The 22,985-nt window shown below is 40.1% G+C and overlaps 1 protein-coding gene across 6 annotated transcripts in view; it reads right to left on the reverse strand.

The window, feature by feature from the left end:
- Positions 1-22,985, reverse strand: part of MYLK4 (myosin light chain kinase family member 4) — an 86,405-nt gene that overhangs the window by 16,733 nt on the left and 46,687 nt on the right. For 5 of the 6 annotated variants that reach the window (XM_065629574.1, XM_065629573.1, XM_065629575.1 and 2 more), the window contains 6 exons: positions 16,578-17,390; positions 5,779-5,845; positions 4,832-5,288; positions 3,998-4,017; positions 1,093-1,198; positions 144-237 (listed from right to left, as the gene is read on the reverse strand). In XM_065629574.1, the coding sequence (XP_065485646.1) occupies positions 144-237; positions 1,093-1,198; positions 3,998-4,017; positions 4,832-5,288; positions 5,779-5,845; positions 16,578-17,237 (1,404 nt within the window). In that variant the 5' untranslated portion in view covers positions 17,238-17,390. The remainder of the gene's footprint in view (positions 1-143; positions 238-1,092; positions 1,199-3,997; positions 4,018-4,831; positions 5,289-5,778; positions 5,846-16,577; positions 17,391-22,985) is intronic. The other variant, XM_065629579.1, reaches the window with a different exon arrangement.

Genomic DNA, 22,985 nt, shown 5'->3' on the forward strand with positions numbered 1-22,985 from the left:
AAGGGAAACAGAACTAGAGCCAATGGTAATCCAGCAGCTCCTATGAGTGTGATGGCTTGTGAGCCACTTGACCATGGTCTGTTGCATAGCTGAACAACTGGGATACATTGGATAACAAAAGACTAGTATTACAGTCTACCAACCTTCTGTTTAGGACCTTTGGCTTTTATAATTTTGGCCGCTAGCTTGAGACCTGTCGCTTTCTCTTCACATTTGTGCACTTGACCAAATCTCCCTCTAGGTAAAAAATGAGAAAAAAGAAATCATCCAGTGGTACTGGTGTCAGCTCTGAATGAAAACTAGATTATAAACAACAGAAATTATCCTCTCCCTACTCGGTTCCATTTCAGTTGCTCTATTACTGCTGTTTCGTTGTGTAGATTAGACTTGCTACTATTCATTTAGTAACACCAAAAGCATACACTGTTTTAGTTGACATTATCTCACTTGTATGATTCACTATGCTCACCTCATAACATGTAATGACTAATCCCGGGGAAGTCAATATATTGTAGGGATAATAACTCAGTTGTGTACACAATCCGCCCCTCTCCATCTCACCATTCTCCTCCAAGAGAGGGTTGTGATTTCATGATGAAACAAAGTCTTACTCAAGACCACACTGCCATAAAAAGTGACAAAATCACTCTCTCCTATACAATGTCAGTATGAGAGATCAAGTAATTACACGGCCTGTCAGATTAGCCTGCTGATCTATCAGAAAACATGCATGTGTTCTCAGGGATGGGAGCCACCGAGAGAAAGAAGGTTACAACTTGTCTCTACGTCCTGCTGGCTGCAATGTGAGGTAAAGTATTACAGCATCCTAGGAGCCCTGTCATAAAGCCTGAGGGCAGCTGGCTGACCTAGAACAATACCAAACACAAGCCAAGTCTGCTGGTGCCAAACCTTAAGCCAAAATTCACTCACACAGTACAGCCTCCTGTTTTCATCCCTCTCTAAAGAACTGTTAGAGCTTAGATTTTCATGACTTCGGCTCTAGCGAGGCATGTTGCTTCCATTCACCTCCTGGGGTACTTGGCTGTAAATTTGTGCCTTGCTTTCCATGTTGATTTAGTTTGCCTGACTTACCCTCCCAAGATTTCATTCTTGTTGACATTATAATAACTGTTGATCCCCACCCTTCTGGCTGAGACAATCCGGTGATCAAATGGTGCTGGTGGAGTAGGACTATCATCTACAAAGAAAAAACAGACAGATAGCTTATAAGTGGTCACATGTAGTGCTTGTCTATCTTGTATTTTAGTCTCTCTTTTCCCCAGATAAGCTCATTTAAGAACTGAGTACACCTGCTGCAAGTTTTATGGATAGGTCTTTCTCTGACATTTAAGCAGGGAGCTTAATTCTAGGAGCTTAATTCTAGGAGCTCTGGCTCAGAAAACATGGTGTTGTTGGGGACCTACACTACCAAGACAAGGACTCCTTTTTGAAGTCAGCATCTTCTGTACAACAGTAGCAAGAGGCAAAGTGAAGACTGCTAGACTAAACTAATGTAGCTTCATGCCCACAAGGGGCCTCAGCAATCTGTCTGGCAGGAATTCAGTTTTTTCTCTGTTTTGGTGTTTGTTTTTTCCTCAGGGACTGTTAATAGGTAAGTGTATACTGTAACTCTCCAGTGGGGTAGGAAGAGAGACTGATCACTCCTCTAGGCCCAGCTAAAAGAGGCTATTTCCCAGCTTTTGCTGTCCGTAATGAAGAATCCTCTTCTCTACCAACTGACACAACTTGTCATTCTCCACAGTGTGGTCATCACCTTTAAAGATCACATTTAGAGCTTGTGCATATGAGGGCATTTCACCCTGGCAGGCAGCACCTGGGATTTCCAGTATGGCTCAGGACCCGGTGTGGTAGGACACATGGTAACTGTCACATGCTGCTCGGAAGAATTTCTGTCCTTAAAAAAAGATGGCAGATAAAAGGTAAAGAGGGGCACAGAGAAGGAATGGGTTTCCAATGTCACACTGCAGCAGCTATGGAGTTTCAGCACAAACTCAGGTCTCTGGTATGATTGTCCAGACCTCCACATGCTGGAGCATCCTGCCGTCCTGATGTCAAAACCTGCTGGAGACCAGCCCTGCATGCCTAGTTTCTCTTTGCATTTTTTTGCACAGTGTTGCAACTTCAATTTCTTACCCACGTTGGTTTTCATTTGATTGATATTCCCGAGAGTGACCTTTGGCTGACCAAGGTGACAAATACTTCTTCAACTGGTTGGGAGGGCTAGAGTCTCAGCATTTCAACATGAGCTCTATGGTTTGGAATGCCAGCTCTCTTTTGGGGGGGTTTTGTTGAGCAGTTTTAAAACCATTCGTTACTCCAGTGAAAATTATTAAAAACACAAACAAAAAAAGCCCCCATGACAGCATGTAGCTGGCAGGAACACTTTGGTCATTAATGTAGCAGTAGATTGTCCTTATTCACAGTGAATGTCCATTTTTCCAGGACACCAGCTGTGTACCTAGATTTTTTTTTTCCAATGTTAATAACTTACATGGTCAGGAAGTTAGTTCATAGTCAAGGAATTGTGAAAAGCTGGGGCTTCTGGAAGTTTGCCACCTACTTGGAATTCTGCAGAGTTTGAATTGCACATCCTTAAGTATGGGCCTTTGCATGTTACCGAGACCCACAAAATGCCAAGAAAACCTCTACCCTAAAGGCAGAATTTGACTCTACAAACTCCAAGGGCCTCGGCATGTAAGTGACAGAAGAAAATGTCTTTCTGAAAGCTCAGCTCCCAAATGTTACCAGACTTTAGGCAAGGAAGTTTTCTTTTAAAGAGGTCAGATTGCCTCTTTAAAACTATACCTAAGTTTTAGCCTTCAAGATTTTCCCAGTGACAGACCCTCAATTTTCCTTTTCCTGCACACCACAGGGGATTTCTCCCTGTTCAGTAATGGCCTCCCATTACAGATCAAAGATGTTCCAACCTTAATATCATCCCTAACAATCTGCCAGAGCTCAAAACAGGTTATGGAGTTTAAAGTCTTAGTATACTATCTCCTATTGCCTGCTACAAGAGCCTACCACAAACCTTTAATGTTTTCCTTTCCCACTCTCCCCTCCATTCCCAAAGCAAAGAAATTCATTCTGAGTCTTATCCATGCACATGCACACACATATATCTCCAAATCCTTCAGGCCAACCTCTCATGTGCCATCATTTCATATATAGGAAAAGGCATTGAAATTCTCAAGCTGGAGGTCTAATATTAGAAATCTTTGCTTCATCCCAGTGAGCACTTCTTCACAGTTCGGTGCCTGAGCACCATTCATCTGACTGTTCAACAGCATCAGTCAGGCTTCCACACAAAAATCCGTATGTTTTTTTTAATAGGCTGCAGTTGTCCCCACTTCAGATTACAATGGTACAAATATGAGCAAGCTGGTTTTGCAGGCTACATCCAGAATATTGCAGATTCTGCATTAACACACGTTCTCAGCACTTCCACAGGTCAAACAAATTTGCCACTCATAATTTCTCGCACCACTCTATACTTAGGAGCTCTAGCTCTGTTGTTAAAAGAAGAGGGAAAGAGGATAGTATCAGTGGAGTAGTTGTGGCAGAACAAATTAGTTGCGACTAATTTCTGCCACAACAGAACCCTCTAAGATGGAATTGAACAGAACCATGTTATTTCCTATCAGCTTAGGATGCAGCCCATGAACAACTGCTTCCCACCAGAGCTAGCATGCACACCTTTTCCCCCTACTAATTACAATCATGAAATCATTCTCTTCTACAGATGTCTCTCTCTGATCGTCACTGAAATACAGTGGAATCAAATGCTTTGCCTTTAGGAATACTTCCTGTAAGAGCTTTTTTTCAGTTTCACATATGCCATCAGAACTTTCTGCATTTAGACTGCTCCTTTTGTTGTCATCTTTGATTAGGCCTTCATCATTCACTTGGTCTTTACTGCTACCACTATGCTCAAATTGGCAGGTCTGCTCAGTGACTGAACTATAATTTCCTGTACCTTTTCCGCAGCCTTTACACCTGCAAGGACAAAATATGGCATTAGAGCAAAGTACACTTAATTTAGAAACAGAGGTGAAAAATGCCTACACATATATTGCACTCAAGGAACATTAAGTTATTATGCTTTGTGGTGTAAAATAAACTGTTTTAGTATTCACTTCGAGAAATAAAAATTGTCCTTAAGTTAATCATGACAGCAAAATGTTTCTCCATTACTGAAATCCTTGCCTGAGTTCTTCTAAATTTAACATTTGGCTATCAGTCTCACCTTTAAAGCAATGGGAGAACATTGGGATTTCATTCTGTTCATATAGGTTCCCGAGAGCTTAAATTGGTTTATCCCTGAAAGGCTATATGCCAACGCAGCAAAGAAAGAATTACAGTCAACAAATGTATCACTTTAATTGCCTAAGCAAAGTTTCACAATTTTATGTTATCACTTAAGTTACTACATTTTGCAGTAACTTAATTCCCAGCTGGTATGTGGCCTAATCTAGCCTTACTTTGCTCATAGGTTACATGATGTTGCAGTATATAAACATAACAATGGGAGAATTCTCCTTCAGAATGAAGACTAGGCTAACCTAATTCCTCTGTTCCTAACCTATTTTCCAAGCAAAGAACTGCTAGTACCATGCATAGCTAATTGTTTGCCTGTCTTGTTTAAGGGTATCGTTTCATCTTAGAGCTCAGATTGGAGAGATAAACTCATTTTACATGTTTGTATTGGGCTGGATTTTCACCGATATTATATTAACCAGCCACTTTCAACTTAAACAGCACATTTTTCTAAAGTCTTTTAAGAAGGTGCCGCCTGATCTTCAGGCCTTACCTTCCCTCTGGTGCCTCTTGATCATGGCTTTGTCCTGCCTCATCTTCATTTTGGGAAGGAGCTGGCAGTTCCTCAACTTCTTTTTCACCCTCATCAGCAATTCTTTCCCCTTCATCCTCCCTCTCCTCTTGTCTTTCATCTCCAGACACCTGATGTTCCTCCTTCCTCTCCCTGTCTGCTGGGGACCCACTCTTTCCCTCCTGCCCAGTTATCCTTTGACAAGCATCATCAACAGCATCTTCTTGCTGATTTTCTGTAGTGAAGGATTTCTGAACAGAGCTTCTCCTGCAATATCTTTCAAAAGCCAAACTTTCTCCTTTCTTCTCTGGCCCTTCAGTATGAAATTTGGCAGGATCCATTTGAAGCAGAACAGAATTTTCCCTCTTGGCATTTTCCTCATTGAGCTTATCAACTTCTTCTTCCTGAGAGCCCAACTGGTTCTTCTGGGTGGTACCCTCTGTAAGTAAACAGATTACCAAGGAATCTGTCAGTAATTCTTTGATAGTCAGTAACAGTGTTAAAGTTATACACTTAGCATAATTTCTGTTGCATTTTGAACTAGGTATTTGCTTTGCTCTCCCACTTTCAAGGTCAGTGTAAATGTCTCCTAAGCAAGAGCAGACTCCTTCTTTATAACAGTGATATCATGGGTCACAAACTCTTCCTTTCAGACACAGCACTGGAAAATGTTTTTCTCACTCAAACTTATTGTCAGCCAAGTCAAGGTTAATAAACTCCTCATGCAAATCACTTTTTTGAGCAGTTTGCCACCATGTACACAGGCATGGGAAAAGGTTAATGTTGCTTGGACAATTCTCTCTCATGCTGATGAGCACACACATAAACCAACCATATTCCCTGGAGCTGCTTGGGAGAGTAATGGCTATTCTGTGCAGTCGTACCCTGAGGAACTAGAAACTGATCAGGAAAAAAAAAAAAAATCTAACCTGTTGAATCTGGTGGCTTCTTCTCTTTTGTTCCCGTCTCATTCAAACGTGATTTTTCTTTTATGACCTGTGGAGAAGGCAATGTATTAGTCAGTGTATACAGTGTCCATGTTGCATTGTTCCTCATGAAATTACAGCCTAGGTTTTTTTGGTCAAATCCAAGTACTCTGTGTTCTAACTCATGCTTTTCCTATAAATTATGGTCCTTTTTTTAATCACTACCTAGCTGATCAGATTGCTATCAGTGTAAAGTAAGAGAAATGCTCTCAGTTGTAATCAACATCAATGTTGGCATAAACACAGCTCAGAAAAGATCGGGGTTGAGCCTCAGGGACTAAAATAAAAAAACATACAGAAATGAGCTGTTACCTTGCACCAGCTTTTGCTGCTAAAAAACAGGTTAGTTACACCAAAGCTAGGAATATTTAATATTCTAGTAAAATGTTCAGTAACACTCTTAGTGAGAGATTTCAAAGAGTTTTTTGCTGTTAATCAACATCTGGCAACAGCATTTTTAATGATCCAATAATTTATTACGGGCTGACTGAAACTGTTACCAGGAATCGGAGCAAATAAACCATCTTTGTACCTTTCTCTTACCTGCATTTTACAATGTTACAGTGACATCTAGAGGTGCTTTATTGAAGGCCAGCTCCTCATAAAAACTACAGTACTACGTTGCCTTCATGGCTATTTACTCATATTCTTATGTCATTTGCTCAGTGTGTTTTTTCATCAGCCACTCCTAGATATGTAGTAGGGCACTGACCGGAGAAAACCAAGGTGTTTGCTGTTGCTCGGTGCTCCTTTTCCACCTGCCCTCTTTATCTCACAGTACTGTGAAACTGGAACTACCATTTTAGTAATAGATCCACAGGGTGTGAAAAATGTGGATATATCCAAATATTTTCCAGAGGGACTACTTTCAGTCTTTGAGCTACCAGCTGAAGCAGCATAATACATATTTCAACAAAATATACAGGGCTAGGCGCTTAATTTTGAGTATCTTAATCACGCAAGCAGTCCCACTGCTTATTCATATTGTACTCTGGGCCTGACTCAGTCCCATTACCAAACATTTGTTTTGGTAAGCCTTCTGCATTTTTAATGCTTTATTTTTTTAATTTTAATTTAATCAGTCTAAATGGAAAATAGGCACAAAATTAAAGCTGAGACTGACAACTATTTGGGACACGGTTGCTCCCAGGAAGTTGCAAACTATAAAATGAAAAAGGCCTAAATACAATTAGGCAAGTACCCTTGAAATATAAATTGGACCCTTGTTCACATGAAACTTAAAAAATAAATGATTCCAGGTGGATCACAGAGAATTAACCAATGCTCGCTCTGTTTTTTTTAATGGTGAAAAGCACTAAAAGAAGTAGGGAAAAGCCTCAGACTTATTCATTTTGCAATGTGACCACAATTAGTAATGCAACTGGATTCCTGTAAGTATGTCAGCCTCACCATACCACTGAGGACATCAGCTCTGATCAAACAGTCAGCTGAGCAAATAACCAGAGAAATGCTCTCCAGGCTCTTTGATGCACAGGGCCAGGTTTCACCTCTGCATTCAGAATTAATTGCAGGCACACAGCACTTCCTACTAAATATTGCTGTAGTGTGCAGGTGTGAAATACAGAAGCCAGCTTTTGAAAATCCATCTAGTGGAACATTGGATGATGCCGTCTATCTGAAACTGCCAGGGTGTTACATAAATTACTACAGTGTTTATTCAAGAATCATTTCTGATCTCTTACATTTGAACAGCCAATGAAGAGCTCATACTAATTTAAATGAGGCAAAAAAAAAATACAAATGAAGCATTTACTGGTAACTTTCAGAATCAATAAATGCAGCTATTTGAAATAAATACAGGGTAAGTAGTGCACTAGAATAAGAAAAACAAATATAAGGACTAGATATTGGACTTTCTGTGGACATAGGAGTGGTCTACACATGAGCATCTCAGTTTTTTCTGTGTTTTGCTATTTGTAGCAACACGTGATTTCAACTTGTCAAATTCTGGAGCCGACAGAAGTCAACGCATCCCTCCCAGCCAGCTGCGCACCGTAGGAGGCACAAAGACTTCCCTGTAGTTTGTCAGGAGTATGCGCCCCACAATGTCCAACCCACTCCTAGAGCGCATAGGTCATGAGCACCCAAAGCCATCATGCTCTTCCGAAAAGCTCATCCAAAAGCTGTGGAAGTTTGTTAATGATATCCATCCCACCCGACTACTGTTCACAACACTCCTCTCCAGTCTGTCAGCGGTGCTTTCTTAAGGGTCTTTTAAACTTAATCTTTATAGGACTTTATTAATTACTTATTGTTCTTCCTGAACTTTGGTGACGTGACTTTTTCCAGCCTGTAATTTCTGAAATCATAGGAATTGATATTTCTTAGTGGAAATCAGGCCTCCACCTTATCTTTTCCCCCTTTCTTTAATGACTTGAATATACACAATGAGGTTAATGGTACTACATGGATTTTTCCTACTCATATAATCCTAAAGCTTCCAATGAAGTTTTCACTTTAATTCCACAAGAGGTTAAGTATTAAATGTTGCATTGTGACTCTGCAAAATATACCAAACCAAAAAGGTGTCTATACCAACAGAAGTTGGTATCGTGTCTTCAAAAATACATTTTCCAGACTTAAACATATTCTTTCATCCAGAGCATTGCTAGACCCTAAGCAATAGAGACAGAATAAAAGTCTGTGTGATGATAACAAAACAATGCAAGATACTCCAGAGGCTGAAATTTCAGTACCAATGGAAAAAGAAAAAAAAAAACAAACAAACAAAACCCAACCAACCAACCAAAAAAAAAACCTTTCAGAAATTATTCAAATTTTCTTTAGAAAGTACATTATGAAACCTGCAGAAATTAAGCAATAAGCAATTATATGTATAAATATAAAATATTTTAACAGAAATGTCAAATGCAGTGAGAAATTAATGTTTTTATAGACATCTGACTCCTTTTTAATGAGCTGTACTTAGTTAAATTCCTTCTTTATACTGTAGCAGTCCTAACCTTGGAATGTTTTCCTAGCTAACGTTCACATTTTTTTTTATTCACCTAATAAAACTCTTTGATTTTTTTTTCCTACTGCAAAAATTTTTGTAATGAATAGCCTCATGAAGCAGACCAAACCTTCTAGTTAGGGTTCCTTTATCACCCCACCACATTTCACTTGATATCAAGACATAATTCTCAACTTCAATCAGCTGATACCAACACACAAAACTTTGCATATGTCTGAACCACATTTCTTACTTGGTGGATCTTTCTCCTGTTCTTAAGATACTTTACAGAGCTTTATTATGGCAAGATATTCTGGTTTTGTATATAATCAGCATCCATTTATCAACATGGTTACTTTACTTGAGCTTTGCAATGAATTTGTTTCACTAACAGCTGGAAATCAGCCATGGGCTTTGACACCTGAGCATGGGACTGTGGATGTTCCCAGTATTTCCACATTGGTACAGGGGAGAATGGATCGCATACAACAGAGACCTTGGGGTAACAGCATGCATGGTGATGCCTCCTGTGCCATTCCACAAAGCTGGAATCCATCCCCTCCTTCCCTTTTGTGTTGCTCTTCAATACACACCCTTTTTCCCACCCAGCAATGTCAAATATTCGGCATATGTATTTCTGATACAAACTTACAAATGATGCAAAACATACACATGGGAATTCTGCTTTTACTGGCAGGCAGTAGATCTGCTTCCATGTCATTATTTTTTTGCTACACTACACAACTCCTGGCACCTTCAGGCAAAGATTTTGATACTTCAATTACCTTTACAGAGCTCCTTGAACTAGATAAAGAAATCATTCTTCTGTATAAACCAAACTCAAGTCACAAATATCTCTTAATTCCACACAAAAATAACCTCTGAGCCAAGAGAATTGTGAGATTCCCTCACTAGGAAATACAAGAGAGCCTCTATGTGACCTGCTGCCTTTCAAAATACATTGGTAATGAGGTAACAACCTGTGCATGAAGACACACACTAAATACTGAAAAATTCCTTGGAATCACACTATCCTGTGTGAGAAGCTGAAGGTCACTGAAGCCAAAGCCTTGTCTATTCCCCACTCCAGTTTGCTGACTTCCCATCTGCCGCACTGGAGAAGCAATGGCTCCTCTGTTTCAAATGGATGCTTCCTCCTGCCAGGCCATTCTTCTCAAGACAGGGAGTCTTACGGTGAAGAGTAGAAGAGGTTTTCATGGAAACAGGCTCCTAGCTGAGCCCATGGCCTTGAGCGCACCATCTGCCACAGTGAAGGCACACCATATTGCACTAACAACAACAGGTTGCTATTAAACATCTATACTTTTGCCTTAAGGCCTGGTCACTGTCATTTAGCAGAGTCAGCATCAGGCATAAGAAGAGCTGTGGAGGCAGATTTCTTAACTCCAATTGATTGCTATGATTTTAATGTCTCTGGAATACATGGAGGCCTGTAATAATGACCAACCAATCTGAGGCTACCAATCCATCTCCTAAGACCAGAGCATTCAGTGCTACCTGGCTTTGACAAGTCTTTTCACTGCATCTGAGAAATCTAATCAACCCATTACTGCCACTGTTGGGTTTCTCACCTGAACAGATCAGGGGCAACATCAGGCAAGCACAACCACTGGACACTCTGGGTGCTTGTCTCACCAACATATTAGACAGCCTCACATCAACCCCTTTTCCATAGTGCTTAATGCCCTTGCACGTGCGATGACTGACAGGATCCCATGTGTTTCACAGGCGGACGTGTGCCTCATATGCACCTGTGTCATATGCCCAAAAGTTTCTTGGTGCTATTCTCCATATATTCCCTATTACCATTAAATGACTCATGCTCTGAAGTGGGCTCCACTATTGTCACAGTGTGAGAAAGGAGGAAAAAAATCCCACTTGAAAACCCACCCAATGGCAGATCTTTTTAACTGTGGGCATAAACCACCGATCAGTCAAACTACTCAGGCAATTCTTTGTTACAATTACAGTTAAGTAGCCTCATTGTTAAGAGAGTATTTCTCAGCTATACTAACTTATCCGAGCTAAGCGCAGAATGATATGGATGGCAAATATCTTCAGACTTCTTGAGCTGCCCTTCCTAAGCTGCTTTTGGGAAATCACACTGTTGGGAGATTTTCGAAGGGTTACAAACTCCAGAAATCATCCCCTACAGCTTTGATGACTTGCTTCGAATTGGATTCCAGAAACACAGGTTTCCTAATAACACTCTTCATTTAACAAAAACAGGTTTTGGGTGGACGAGAAGGACCCAGGATCCCTTTATTTCCCCTTTATAGATGGACCTTCTCCTATAGCACCTCACCATGCAGGCAGCACCCTGTGAATGGAATCTAGTGGGACTCGTCACAGGCTCTGCTGGGGCTGCTGCCCAGCCACCCATCACCGCTCCTGCTCACTGGTGCACATGTGTGCAAAACCCATGGTGCTGCCAGGATGGCACCAAATTTATTGCATTCCAGAGTGACTGCTAGCCTAGTCATCAAAAGTCAGTGTGGCAGAGAACCACATTTAGCTGCCATGGCACTCTCCTACCAGAGGAGGCATTCAAGCACAGTATCCTTACTACTGACATATGTATCTCCTGGTAGGGGCTGGGAGGAGTCCTCACTTGAAAACTGACTAAATGGCTGGGATATCTGATGACAAAAGGTTGATTTTAGATGACTGGAGTGGGTGAAGACCTCTTGCCTGAGCAAAGCCCTCCTACCGCTGTCTCACCTCGTCAAGGAAACTTCTGCTTTTATAGGACTGCTTTCTGATGACCTGCCTTGTCTTGTTCTTCTGCACTTGCTAGTTATCTCTTCATAAAGAGATCTCTCTTGTTTTGCAAATGAATTGTAATGGATTCCTATAATGGTCACTGTAACACACAGGCATTAATGCCATGCCCATAAGCCATCCAAGGTGGCATGCAGTTATTTAGAAATCAGCTGTGCCTGCTTTGATTCCACATGTTCCTCAGAGTTGTAGAGAGAACAAAACCACAACAACAGTGCCCAGGGCAGGATCTTACCAAGGAAACATTGTGCAGCAGACAGCAACTTCAGAGGCTAAATGAAAGCAAAATTACACATCATTCTGAATTGGAAGGGCATGAGAAACCTCCTATGGCCATCAGTACGGGAGAAAAATGGGGCAAAACAAGATGAAAATGCCTTGTCTGGAGAAAACATACCAGCCAGGGAGAGACTTGTAACTCTAATATTTTATAGCTCACTCAAAAACTGGAATATAACTACCAAGAACATCTGTAGGTAAAGGCATCAGTCCTGAGGGGAAGAAGGGCATTCCTGAGTATAACAGCAGCTGAAGGCCCTGACTGGCTGCACTGCCCAGGCAGCGGACAACCCATCTGCTGAGATTCTGCGGAAAGCCTCTACCCTCAAAACCACTGAGGATGGCAGAAACTCTTCCAGACAGATGAAAAAGAAAGAAAATGAAACAATTCCTGCTTATTTGTCTGGAATATGAAAAATTCACAGAACACATCCAGTCTGGAGAGAATTTAAATAATGCATAAGGGACCCATTAGTATTTGTAGGCAAATGAAGGAATCAGAAGAATGGTTATAGACTGAGGCTGAGCGGATCTTAAAACACAGGTGGCAAACAGCAGTTTCATTGCAGACTCCTACTAAGTCAGCCAGCCAGTGAGTTGCAATTGCAGTGTGATACCTGCATGGGAGGGTCACAGGGTTCAAACAGAAAACACACCTCTCACTGCTGGCGTGTTTTTAGTGTGGGAAACAGCCTCAATCTGCTACTAGTTATTAGTCCTATGGCAAAGCCTATAGAAATGGCAGGAGACTGAAGTTATAGCAACCTGCAGGCAATGGCAATAAAGTTCAACACCACTTTACGATGCCAACAAAAGGGACTTTCTGACTCTCCAAGTGTGTGTTCACAGGTCAATAGTATAGAATCTCTAAACTGTTTAATTTGTAGGAAATAAGTGAGGTATTATTTTACCCCCTTTCTTTATATGTGGAAGGAATAGGACTGAAAATGGAGTTACGGAGTAATTTTGCAACAGGATTATCACAAAGTACTTAAAAAGGTGAATTTGAGGAAAACCTCAAGGCTTTTAAAGACTCGTACTGTAGAACTTCTGATTTCCCTGGGTGCTAGTAGTAAGAAAATAATTTAAAACGACAAGTAATACATGCTACTCCTCCTAGCCATGTGGTGACAGAGTCACACTGCACTCAGTGGAAAATGGCTTGGAGACTTGGCAGCACTGACAAAGCACGAAGTGTCTGCAGGCTACACAATATTATAACTCCAACTCAAAACAGAAATAAACTAACCTCCTGTACGAGGCAGTGGAGGTATTTCAGGATGGCAGTAAAAGGCAGGAAAGCAGAAATTTTGCTTCGGAAGAGAGTGATCCCTATATTTTTCAGAGCACAAAAGGTCCCTGTGGAGCCTGCAATCTGGAAATGATTCCAGCTGCTGCTGAAGCCAGAAGAGAGATTACACACCCCAGGTGCTTATCACCCCCTCTTTGCCTCTCTCCCATTCTCCCTCTTCCGTCCCTGTAGTTCTGCCTCTTCCACTGCTCTCTACTTAATCTGGTTCTGTAAAATGAGCTAGTTAGGAAAAATTTAAAAACAATCCTACAATTAATAAAGCAAAGAGCAGCAGCTCTCTAAAGAGGGAAGGATGGGAAGACAGGTAATTAAGCAGTATGTAAACACAATCCACTGCCTTATGCAGATGTATCCATGGCCACCTATTGCACCATCTACTAGTAATTAAGAATGACTGGAGTATTTTGCAGAACCAGGCTGGGGACAGCCAAGTATTTGTCAGACAGCTCAGCTATTAGAACTAAGAGGTGGCGTCTGATTGTAGGTGGGGCAGGGTTGATGACAAATAGGCACATCACCCAAAATATCTGACCATCTCCAGCAATGCACAAAAGTGGATACTGTCCTACCAAATTAGCTGTAGTGAATGGATCACCTTGCTCACAGCTGTTAGGAAACGATAGGACTGTGTATGTCTGAAGTGATTGCAGGTTGCTCAGTGTTGCCATACAGAGTCTGCCTAGGATTAAACAGATGTTGGTCTTACTGCCTGGTGGCCAGCACTTCTGCAGGATCAGCATTGTTTAAAATTGGCATCAGGTGGGGACTAGAGACACTGGCAAGGACCAATTTTTGCATAATCAGGTAGGCTTGTTCATTGCTATGCCACCAGGTATCAGTGGTAGATTTAGGGTGTAAATGCAAGGGCGAGATACCCTATCTGTCTATTCATTCATTTTTATTTTTGCTTTTGTCACAATTTAGAAGCTCACTTGTAAATCCAGTTTGAATATGTGGCAGGCAGAGGTACACGCAACCAGCTTCACAGTGTCTCACGGACCTGTCTTCACTAACTTGCTAAGATTCTCTTCCTATACCCTCATGCAAGATGAGACAGCCCTGGATGCTGGTAAATACTGGCTCTTACTAAACTGACATCCAAGCTCAGCAGTCTCTGCTGAAGGATATCATACCATGTTCTATTATTCTTAATGCAGTGCTGAATTCAAGTCTGTTTTTACTTAAACCCAAGATGACTAAGTGTTTACTAAAGCCAGCTGTTGTTCACGGGATAGCCTGATAATTTTATGATCGTTCTTTACTATTAAATCAAACGCACAGAGAGGAAAGTAGTGACAAGGTGACATATGTTGGCTATCATCTCATAAAACAAACAAAATATTAACAACGTAATAATATCACCAGCATGATTCCAGACACACTCCTGCTGCCTTTCCTAAGACCTCATGCTAGACAAGCTCCTACCAAGTCCACCCAACATTGCCGAGGGTCTCCTTGACAAAAATGAATCAGTGAGGAGATCACAAATGGAACTGCAGTTGCAAAAAGACAGAGACTCCGCTCACCCCTCTCCTCTTTGGGTCTTTGTCAGTAGGTTGCTTCTGTTTCCATCATGTTCAAGCCCCCTACCCTCCACTTCCAGGCCCTTCGTAGCTCTGAACTCTCCCCTGGGCACCTGTGTCTCTGCCATCCTCGTTCCTCTCTGGGCTGCCAGGACCATGACCTCCTCTTCTGACCTGCCCCTTCTACTGCACCCACTGTCTCCCACAAACTCACCAGCAAAGCATTTCTAGTGCAGAGAGCTTCACAACTTCTCAGGGCTCTAGGAGCTGCCAGTTTACTCAGGCCTGATTCAGTTTTTATTTATAAATAGTTTAGATGAATATGTAATTTCACCAAGACTGGTAGAGTTCTACCACAAACCACAGCAATTGCAGCATTACAGAGGTGACCTGTGGGTCTCACTACGATGTGGCTTTTACAACAGATGTTTTCATTGATGTTTTGAAATGTAAAAGAAGCCCTAAACTCAGATGCTCAAAATAAGCAATCTTCTCTCATTGAAGTAATGATACAAAAGAAGAAAAGTTCTCTTTTGTTGAAACTACTTTATTGAAACCAGTCCAACTTGATGTTCAAGAGGGGCCTGTAAAAAACACTTTTATCGTCAATCTCCCTTGGCAGGGCAGCAACTTTTCCCTTCAGTTAATGATGAACTGGAAAAAGGGCTGCACATTTTATATCCTTACATTCAGCTGACAGAGCTTTACAAGATGCTCCTCTGCTGCTACTCAGCACTGACCACTGTCTTCATAGTTTTCTACAATGACCCAAATGCTTTATGTCTACCTGAGAAGCACAGCCACCTAAGGGTAACCATGCTGAAAAGGCACCTGGTTTGCTGACAAGACCAGTCCGAGTAATATTAGGTGCTCCTTTTTTCAAGGGATGCAACTTCCAGTAATATCTTCACACAATGTTTTCCCTGCTCAAAATCTTTAGAAAAACAAACTCAAGAATTACTCATTAAATGTATCAAAAAGTAAAGCCTGTATGTGACTTATTTCAGAAGAAAAAGAAAAAAAACGGTAGAAAATAATATGAAAGGCAACCTTTTGGTTCACTGTAGGTTAATTAAATATCAACACACTTTGTCAGAAGAAATTCCTTAATTTTCTAATGCTACTGGGCTTCATGACCAAACAAAGAATAGTTAAACTACTTTACACGAGCCTATTATAATCAATTGAGCCCTTCAAGAGATTTTTGTGGTCTTTTAATCTGACCTGTAAAGAGCATGACAAAACTCCCGTTATAGTCAGGCATTCTTTTCCCCAAGGAAGTTTACACAAGCCACAGCTCTGGTTACGGTAACCCTACCTCAGATCCCAGTTTAGAAGTCCCCCCCTCCCCACCAATGTCAGCAGAAATACCAGATCAGAACAGCACACTTAAGTTGTTCTTTGAAATAAAGGACATATGTACATGCACTGACCCAAGAAGGATTTTTACCAGTTTCACTAAGATCTAAACCCCACTGTATATAACATGACTGCTGCAACTTGATTCGCACGGGTAATTATAAATCCAGAGAAGACGACTGTAAAATGTGTAGCCAGGACACAAGCCTCCTGAAGTCTGTGTCAATCTTTGTTACCCATGTCAGGAACCTCTAGTTATGTTTTACAACCATAAAGAAATAACTAGAAAAAAAATGAAGATATTTACCACTCAGTAGGTTTTCTATATATTTTCCACTGAAACTTGCTTGGTCTGTTCTAATACTTTTCATTTTTAGAGCATATTGGTTGCTCTCTCTTACATGTTATCAAAATGAAAAAGCTAAGCATCTAGCAGAACATATCCATAGCTTGCAATGAATCCTGACAAGATGAAACACAAACCTGGGCTCACCTTTTCAGTTTTCTTCTTGAGAAGGTCTTCAGCTGTTCTCTCCGAGAAAATCTGCATCCTAAAACGAGGTCCAACTTCTTTTGTATAATCAGCTGCCTTGCAAAGTTTACGTTTTTTAACATGGTGTTTTACAATTGAATTATGAATTACTAATGTTTTGACCTTCTCAACCAGAGGCCTTACAAGCTTCTGTAGTCCAGAAACATTTTGTTCCAATCCATCTAGTCGTTTAACCTGCTGCTGTGCATTCCTGTTTATATCAAAAAGAGATTTTTCCATTTTAAGGCAAAGCCTCTTCATTTCATTACTTCTCAGATTTTTGTTTCTTTCCATCCTTGATCCAGGTTCAGATGTTTCTGCCTTTACAATCTCAATGTCTTTTTCAATGCAACAGATTTCTTGGGAAACGCTGTTAAGCTTCTTAAGGACATTGTCTTGCAGAGTCAACAGCTTATCTATTTTCTGTTCAAGGGAGGCAAACTTCTTATCCATGATTTTAAAACTTTCAGATGTGCTGACATCACTTCTTGCAACATGAAGAGTTTGGGGGGGTTCCATTCCATTATCAGGCCCTTGGTTTTGCAAAGCATTTGGATCGAATATTTTGGCCAAGTTGTTGACCATAGACGTAGAAGAGCTCTGCCTGCTGGATGTGGTCATTTTGCTGGTTTGGGTACGGGAAGGAAATGCTCTGATGATCAGCTGCTTGAGGACAATATCAGTTGCAAAGTCTTCCCATCCAGACTGCTCAGATATACAGCCAAGATTGGCAACTCCAGCTCAACTAATTTATAACTACTCTCATATATTTGACTAAAACAGAGGAAAGAGACACCCAAATTATTTAAGAAGAAAAACACCTTTGATTGATTCTTTTTTCATATATATATATATACACACATATATATATATCTCCGTTTCCAAATGAAATTAATATAGAGATGCGCATCCTAAATGTACTCGGTTCAGTGACATCAACCCTAACAGGGACTGAACTATTTGCACTCCAATGGAATTTGACAGCAAAAAGGCTACGTGATACGTGAGAAGTCTCTAAGGGTAGAGACACTTTGGCAGTGGAGTAGTTGCTTTTCAAAAGCATAGTATGTAATGTTATCCCTGCTCTGAAGAGAATAAGGTTCCTTACAGGGACCTTAAATGTGGCTGCTTGAAATTACTATGTCTTAAGGTGAGGTTTTCAGATGAGAACCTCTATTTCTTGAAAAGCCTGTTATGCCAGCAGGAAGTTGTTAAAAAAAATATATTAAAGAAAGTAAAAAAAGAAGGAGACACTGGAATACAGATATTTGAAATAATCAGAGCCCCTTTGTCTATCCTACATTTCAGCTACCATGTAACTAGCTCTTCACACACAAACAATTCTCTCCATAGCCCATATATTAACTTACTTCTGTATTTATTGAAACTCTGATAATCTGCTACAAGGAAGAGGTTTTTATGTTTCACTATGACCTAGTTATACAAATTTCAAAATACAAATTTTGATAGAGAGACTCAGTTCTTTGCTTTATTTGCCTGCCTGTAAATGTCTCTAAGCCAGTGATTCATATTCATAACTCATATAGTTTAAGTTTCGCTTTTGCAAAAGGCCTCCATTTCTTTCAGAAAGGCAATATTGGATAAAGAAGAAATGTCCTGACTGGGAACAGGATTCCCCTAGGCATAGGTCTGAATTGTTGAACATTTTTCATGTTGGTTAGAAAAATAAAAACATAATTAAAGAGAAAGAATAAAACCAGGACTTCTCGTCTCAAGTCAACTGTATTCCACATGAGCAAGCAGCAAATCAGTATGCATCACCTTGACGGAGAAAGGCTGCCTCTGAAATGCAAGGGAAAGGCTACCTTGGACAAATGACTGTCATAGATTGAACACACACAGATCAGTCTGTACTTGTGCTCTACCTCTTATAGAAATCAACATGTAAAGCAGAGCCAGCTGGTTGAAAAACAGCCAGATTGCTGCTCTACTCAAAGGATCAAGAGCTTCTTTTGTGACCCCAGTGAATTCTTTCTTTTGCCAGCGTCAGTTTCTCCATCCATTAAATGGGGAGCATGAGGGATAATTAGATAAAGCACACAGCGAGTTCTGAAAATCTAACACACTAAATGGCCTTTCAAAACTGCATCTCTTCACTAAATGAAGAATATGAAATGTCGTCCCTTGATTTTTAGATGCCAGAGATGTCTTTTAGAGTCAATCACAGCTGAAGTTTTCAGAAGTTTCCAAAGGCATTCTCCCACAGTCTTCAAGAATCAATATGTAGTCAGTGTTGATAAGTTAATTCAGGATCTTGTTCTCCAGTTACCACAAGTTAATAAAGGAAAAAAGTTCCTAGGTACGTTTGACAAATTCTGAGAGCAGTGTATTACTGTGAGTGAAAGGTGAACTGTGTCTCTGCGTGACCCTAAAAGATGGATTGAAATCTCTTCTTTACATAACAGACATTACCAAGAGGTGACCATCATGTGTTATTGTGCATAGCATATTCCCTGAGCAGATTGAGAAGGTTAAATTATTTGAAAATAGAGAACAGGATGGGAGGAAAAAAAAAAAAAAAAAAAAAAAAGAAGGTGTTTAGGGATCCCTATTTCATCAAAAGAATAATATACAGGACAGCAATTTTTTTAAAAAAAAAAAAAAAAAGAAAAAAGAAAACAATACCGAAGCAAAGACTATGTTGGTTTCAGCAGACAGCAGTGATGTTTGAACCCCTTTGCCTTCTTCGGTTCATTTCTGTCAGAAAGATAAGCTAAACCCTCCTGGCAGTTTCATATCTGCAAAAGCCCCTGTTAGACACAAACTTCCAGGAGAGGTGTTTGCATGTCTGTAAAATGGCCACGTTTGAAAAGCCATTTATCTTGGATGAAACATCCCTGCAGGAATTCACGGTGAACTTCTTCCCCCTGTCATTTACATGCCCTATACAGAAAAATGGTTAAACGTTTATTAGACTTTGCCACCCATCCAGCTAGGGCTCTTGCTCTGGGTGGTTTCATAGGCAAAGCCTGTCAGCCACAAAGACCCGCTCCAAAAGGAACATTATTTTGTAAAAGTAATGAAATTATAAAATAAAAAAATTTAAAAAAAATAAAAAGGAAGGACATATAGATAGTATGGTAAAATCATGTGTTGTATTAGTGCGCACAGCCACATATGTTAAACATTTAAATCTCTCCTAACAGTTGCCCAGGGAAATTACATGAAATACCTCAAACGAATACTATAAGCACTAATAAAATTTTTAATCTCTGTGATGTAAGATCCTATTATCAAGCATCATCTGTAAAGTCCCATTGATTTAATATTATGCCATGACATTCAAAAATGCCAGACACAATAAAAATGTAGAAAACAAACTATAAAAATGCTTAAAACCTCATCAGTATGTGTCAGCAGTTCTGTCTGAAGCTGAAGTGATCTGGAAGAGAGAACTGCTGTGTAGTGGAGAGAAAAGAAGAATACATGAAAGAAAGCTAACAGCAGCTTGCTTTCTGGCCTCAGAAAGCTCTTGTCAGCAACTTCTTTGCAGCTGGGAATCTGTGATCCCTGTCTCTTGCTCTGTAAATTGGAAATGATCTTACATATTCAGATACCGTTCAGTGAGAATGAATTACTTAAGGGAAAGCCTTCTGTAAAAAATAGAAATGTTCAAATATTTTAAATAATACTATCTCTGTGGGGTGGGTTATTACCATAGCTACTTTGTGAAATCCAATAATATTATACATAAATAATATATTTCTAATAGCAAACCACCTGAATGCACTTTTTCTAGTCACTGAATCTCTGAGCAACTGTACCTATCATTAATGCATAAAATAAGCCCATATAACAGCTTTCTTATTTTCATCTCACAAATTTCAATGGTGACTGGACATTGGATTTGCCCAGCACCAAAACTGCTAAAAAGTCTGTTGCAGATTAAAGGTACTAGCTGCAGCAGTGGTTACCCTTCATGAATTGAAAATAATGAAACACAACTGACTGAAATACTGACTGAAGGAAAACAATTCCACTAGTTTTGAAGATGACACAATTCCCCATATGCCTAAAGTTGCCTAATATTACATTACAGAATATCAGCACTAGGCCACTGCACCATGGCAGTGACAATATCAGCCCAAAGGCTGACACTGAACCCTGGGAATTTTTGCACACAGGTTTCACAAACACCAATTAGAATAGGATAGGATAGGATAGGATAGGATAGGATAGGATAGGATAGGATAGGATAGGATAGGATAGGATAGGATAGGATAGGATAGGATAGGATAGGATAGAATAGAATGCTTATCAACCATGAAAATGGGTGGTATTCTATGATGTGCCAGAAGAGCTTCATTTCTTCCATGCAATTGCCACCCCATTGATGTTGAATTATTTATAAGTGTCTTTTCTATAAAAAATTAACCCATATTTCTTTTTCATTTCAAGTTCAGTTGAAAAAGGCCTTTGAAGCAGCATTTGTAATTTTCCAAATATAAAGACATCTAAAAGTTGGAAGAAATAGCAACAAAGTAGCAATGGATAAGTTGCTGCTACTGCAACTTTCACACTTTTAACATGTCTGCAGATGTGACAGGAGTCTGTAAGAGATGTGACAAAACTCCATACTTTGTACAGACATAGCTAAAAGAGGCTAAAGGTGAAGACTGGGCAGACTAGAGAAGTAAAGTCTTCCTTTTGCTTTCTCTCTTGAACTCAGACTGCCATCAGTGTCATTTTCTCTGCACACAAATATGGAAAGCTGGCTAGCATCAGGAAACTATCGCAGACAAGTTTGTTTGCTACCCCAGCTCTGCTAGTGTTCTGCTTCTAAACAGCCAGCCTCCAGGTCAGGGATACCCAGAGCAAGTTTTTAGCATGTTCTGACCCACAGAAGGACCTCAAGTCCCACAGTGTTTGGATATCAGTCTCATACGTATTAGAGAAAAATATCTTTGAAAAAATTACCATAGCCCAAAACATCCAGTCTCCAATCAGTAAAAAGAGGTCATTTTTGCTTTTTTTCATTTCACGTGACAACTTACTAGTGCAAAGAAATCCTGCTTTCTGTTTAAAAGGGTTGTTCACTTAGTTTTCACCAACTCTTGATCCTCTGATAGTACTGCTGAGAAGCCAACTACTCTGCCTTACCTTATCTTCCTCTATCGGACTCATGTTAAAAGGAGTTTTCCTCCCCCTCTTCTCTTTTTGAATTCCAGTCTTTTCAATTTAGTTCAGTTCAGTTCTTCGTATTTCCTAACCATTAAAGGCCAAGACAGACCACCTCATAAATTTATGGCTGCTGGCTTCAAATATCATAAATAAGAGCACAAGTGGAAATGTTTGAGTTGTAAAGTCTTATTCCCACTTTCTCAAGCTGTAAGTTGTGTACCGAGTTGTGCTGCTTTTTGTGGAAGACTCCTATCACTGAACCTTATCTGGAGAACACGGCACCACGTTCACCAGTTTCAAGCCATTCTAGACAAAATATCTCCCGAACTGCCAAGTCCAGTTTGATATTTTACTGCTGTGGAGGCTTGGAGTGTTTTTCTCCCAGAAATAACACAGGGGTGCCTGCCATGCATGAGTTTGCAGCACGTGTATGACGCACACTCCACATTCCAGCCATTGCTCACTCCTGGGTGTAAGCAGCATATGTTCTCCTGACATTTCTGTACCTACGTCCTGGCAAGGATCAGGTTTGCATAGGGTATTTATTAAGGGCGGGAAGGGGGGGAAGTGTGAACAATTAGCTCTGACATGCAAGTGGTAATTTAGACTAGGCCACTGTGACCTCCACCCTTAGAGGGAAAAAAAAAAATATATATATATATATAATGTTATAAACCAACCTCAATCACTCAGAGATGCACTATACAAAATTTTAGGCAATCTAGGTAAGAGTGGATAGGGCATGATGTATTTCAAGTCATATTCATCCTGAAAACTCCTGCACATTTATTATTAAAATAGCGGGAAGATCTGGAGGAAAGTCAGCTGTCTTTATGCAGCTAAAAGACAATGTGGAACAAATACAGTTCTTGAACTTGTATGGAAGTTTGTCTTATACATTGAGCTTATTCTTAAAAACTCTCAGTGCTGGAGCTTCCATAGCTTCTCTAAGCAACCTAGTGCAATGCTGACAATTTTCTCGGTTAGAAGGTTTTCCTAAAGCGCAATCTAAATTTCCCTTGGTGCAATTGAAGTTGATTTCTTCTTGTCCTATCCATAAATGACAAGAAAGTTTATTCTCTTCTCCTCTGCAGATACCTTTTATGTATTTGAAGTTTATTACTGCATCTCCCTCTCAGTATTCTCTGAAGTATACAGTTATATTGCACACAAAAATATATTACCATTTCCTAGAAGTGATCAGTATTGAGAAAAAAAGAGAAATAT

The sequence above is a fragment of the Caloenas nicobarica genome, chromosome 2 (assembly GCF_036013445.1).
Source record: "Caloenas nicobarica isolate bCalNic1 chromosome 2, bCalNic1.hap1, whole genome shotgun sequence".
NCBI classification, from domain to species: Eukaryota; Metazoa; Chordata; class Aves; order Columbiformes; family Columbidae; genus Caloenas; species Caloenas nicobarica.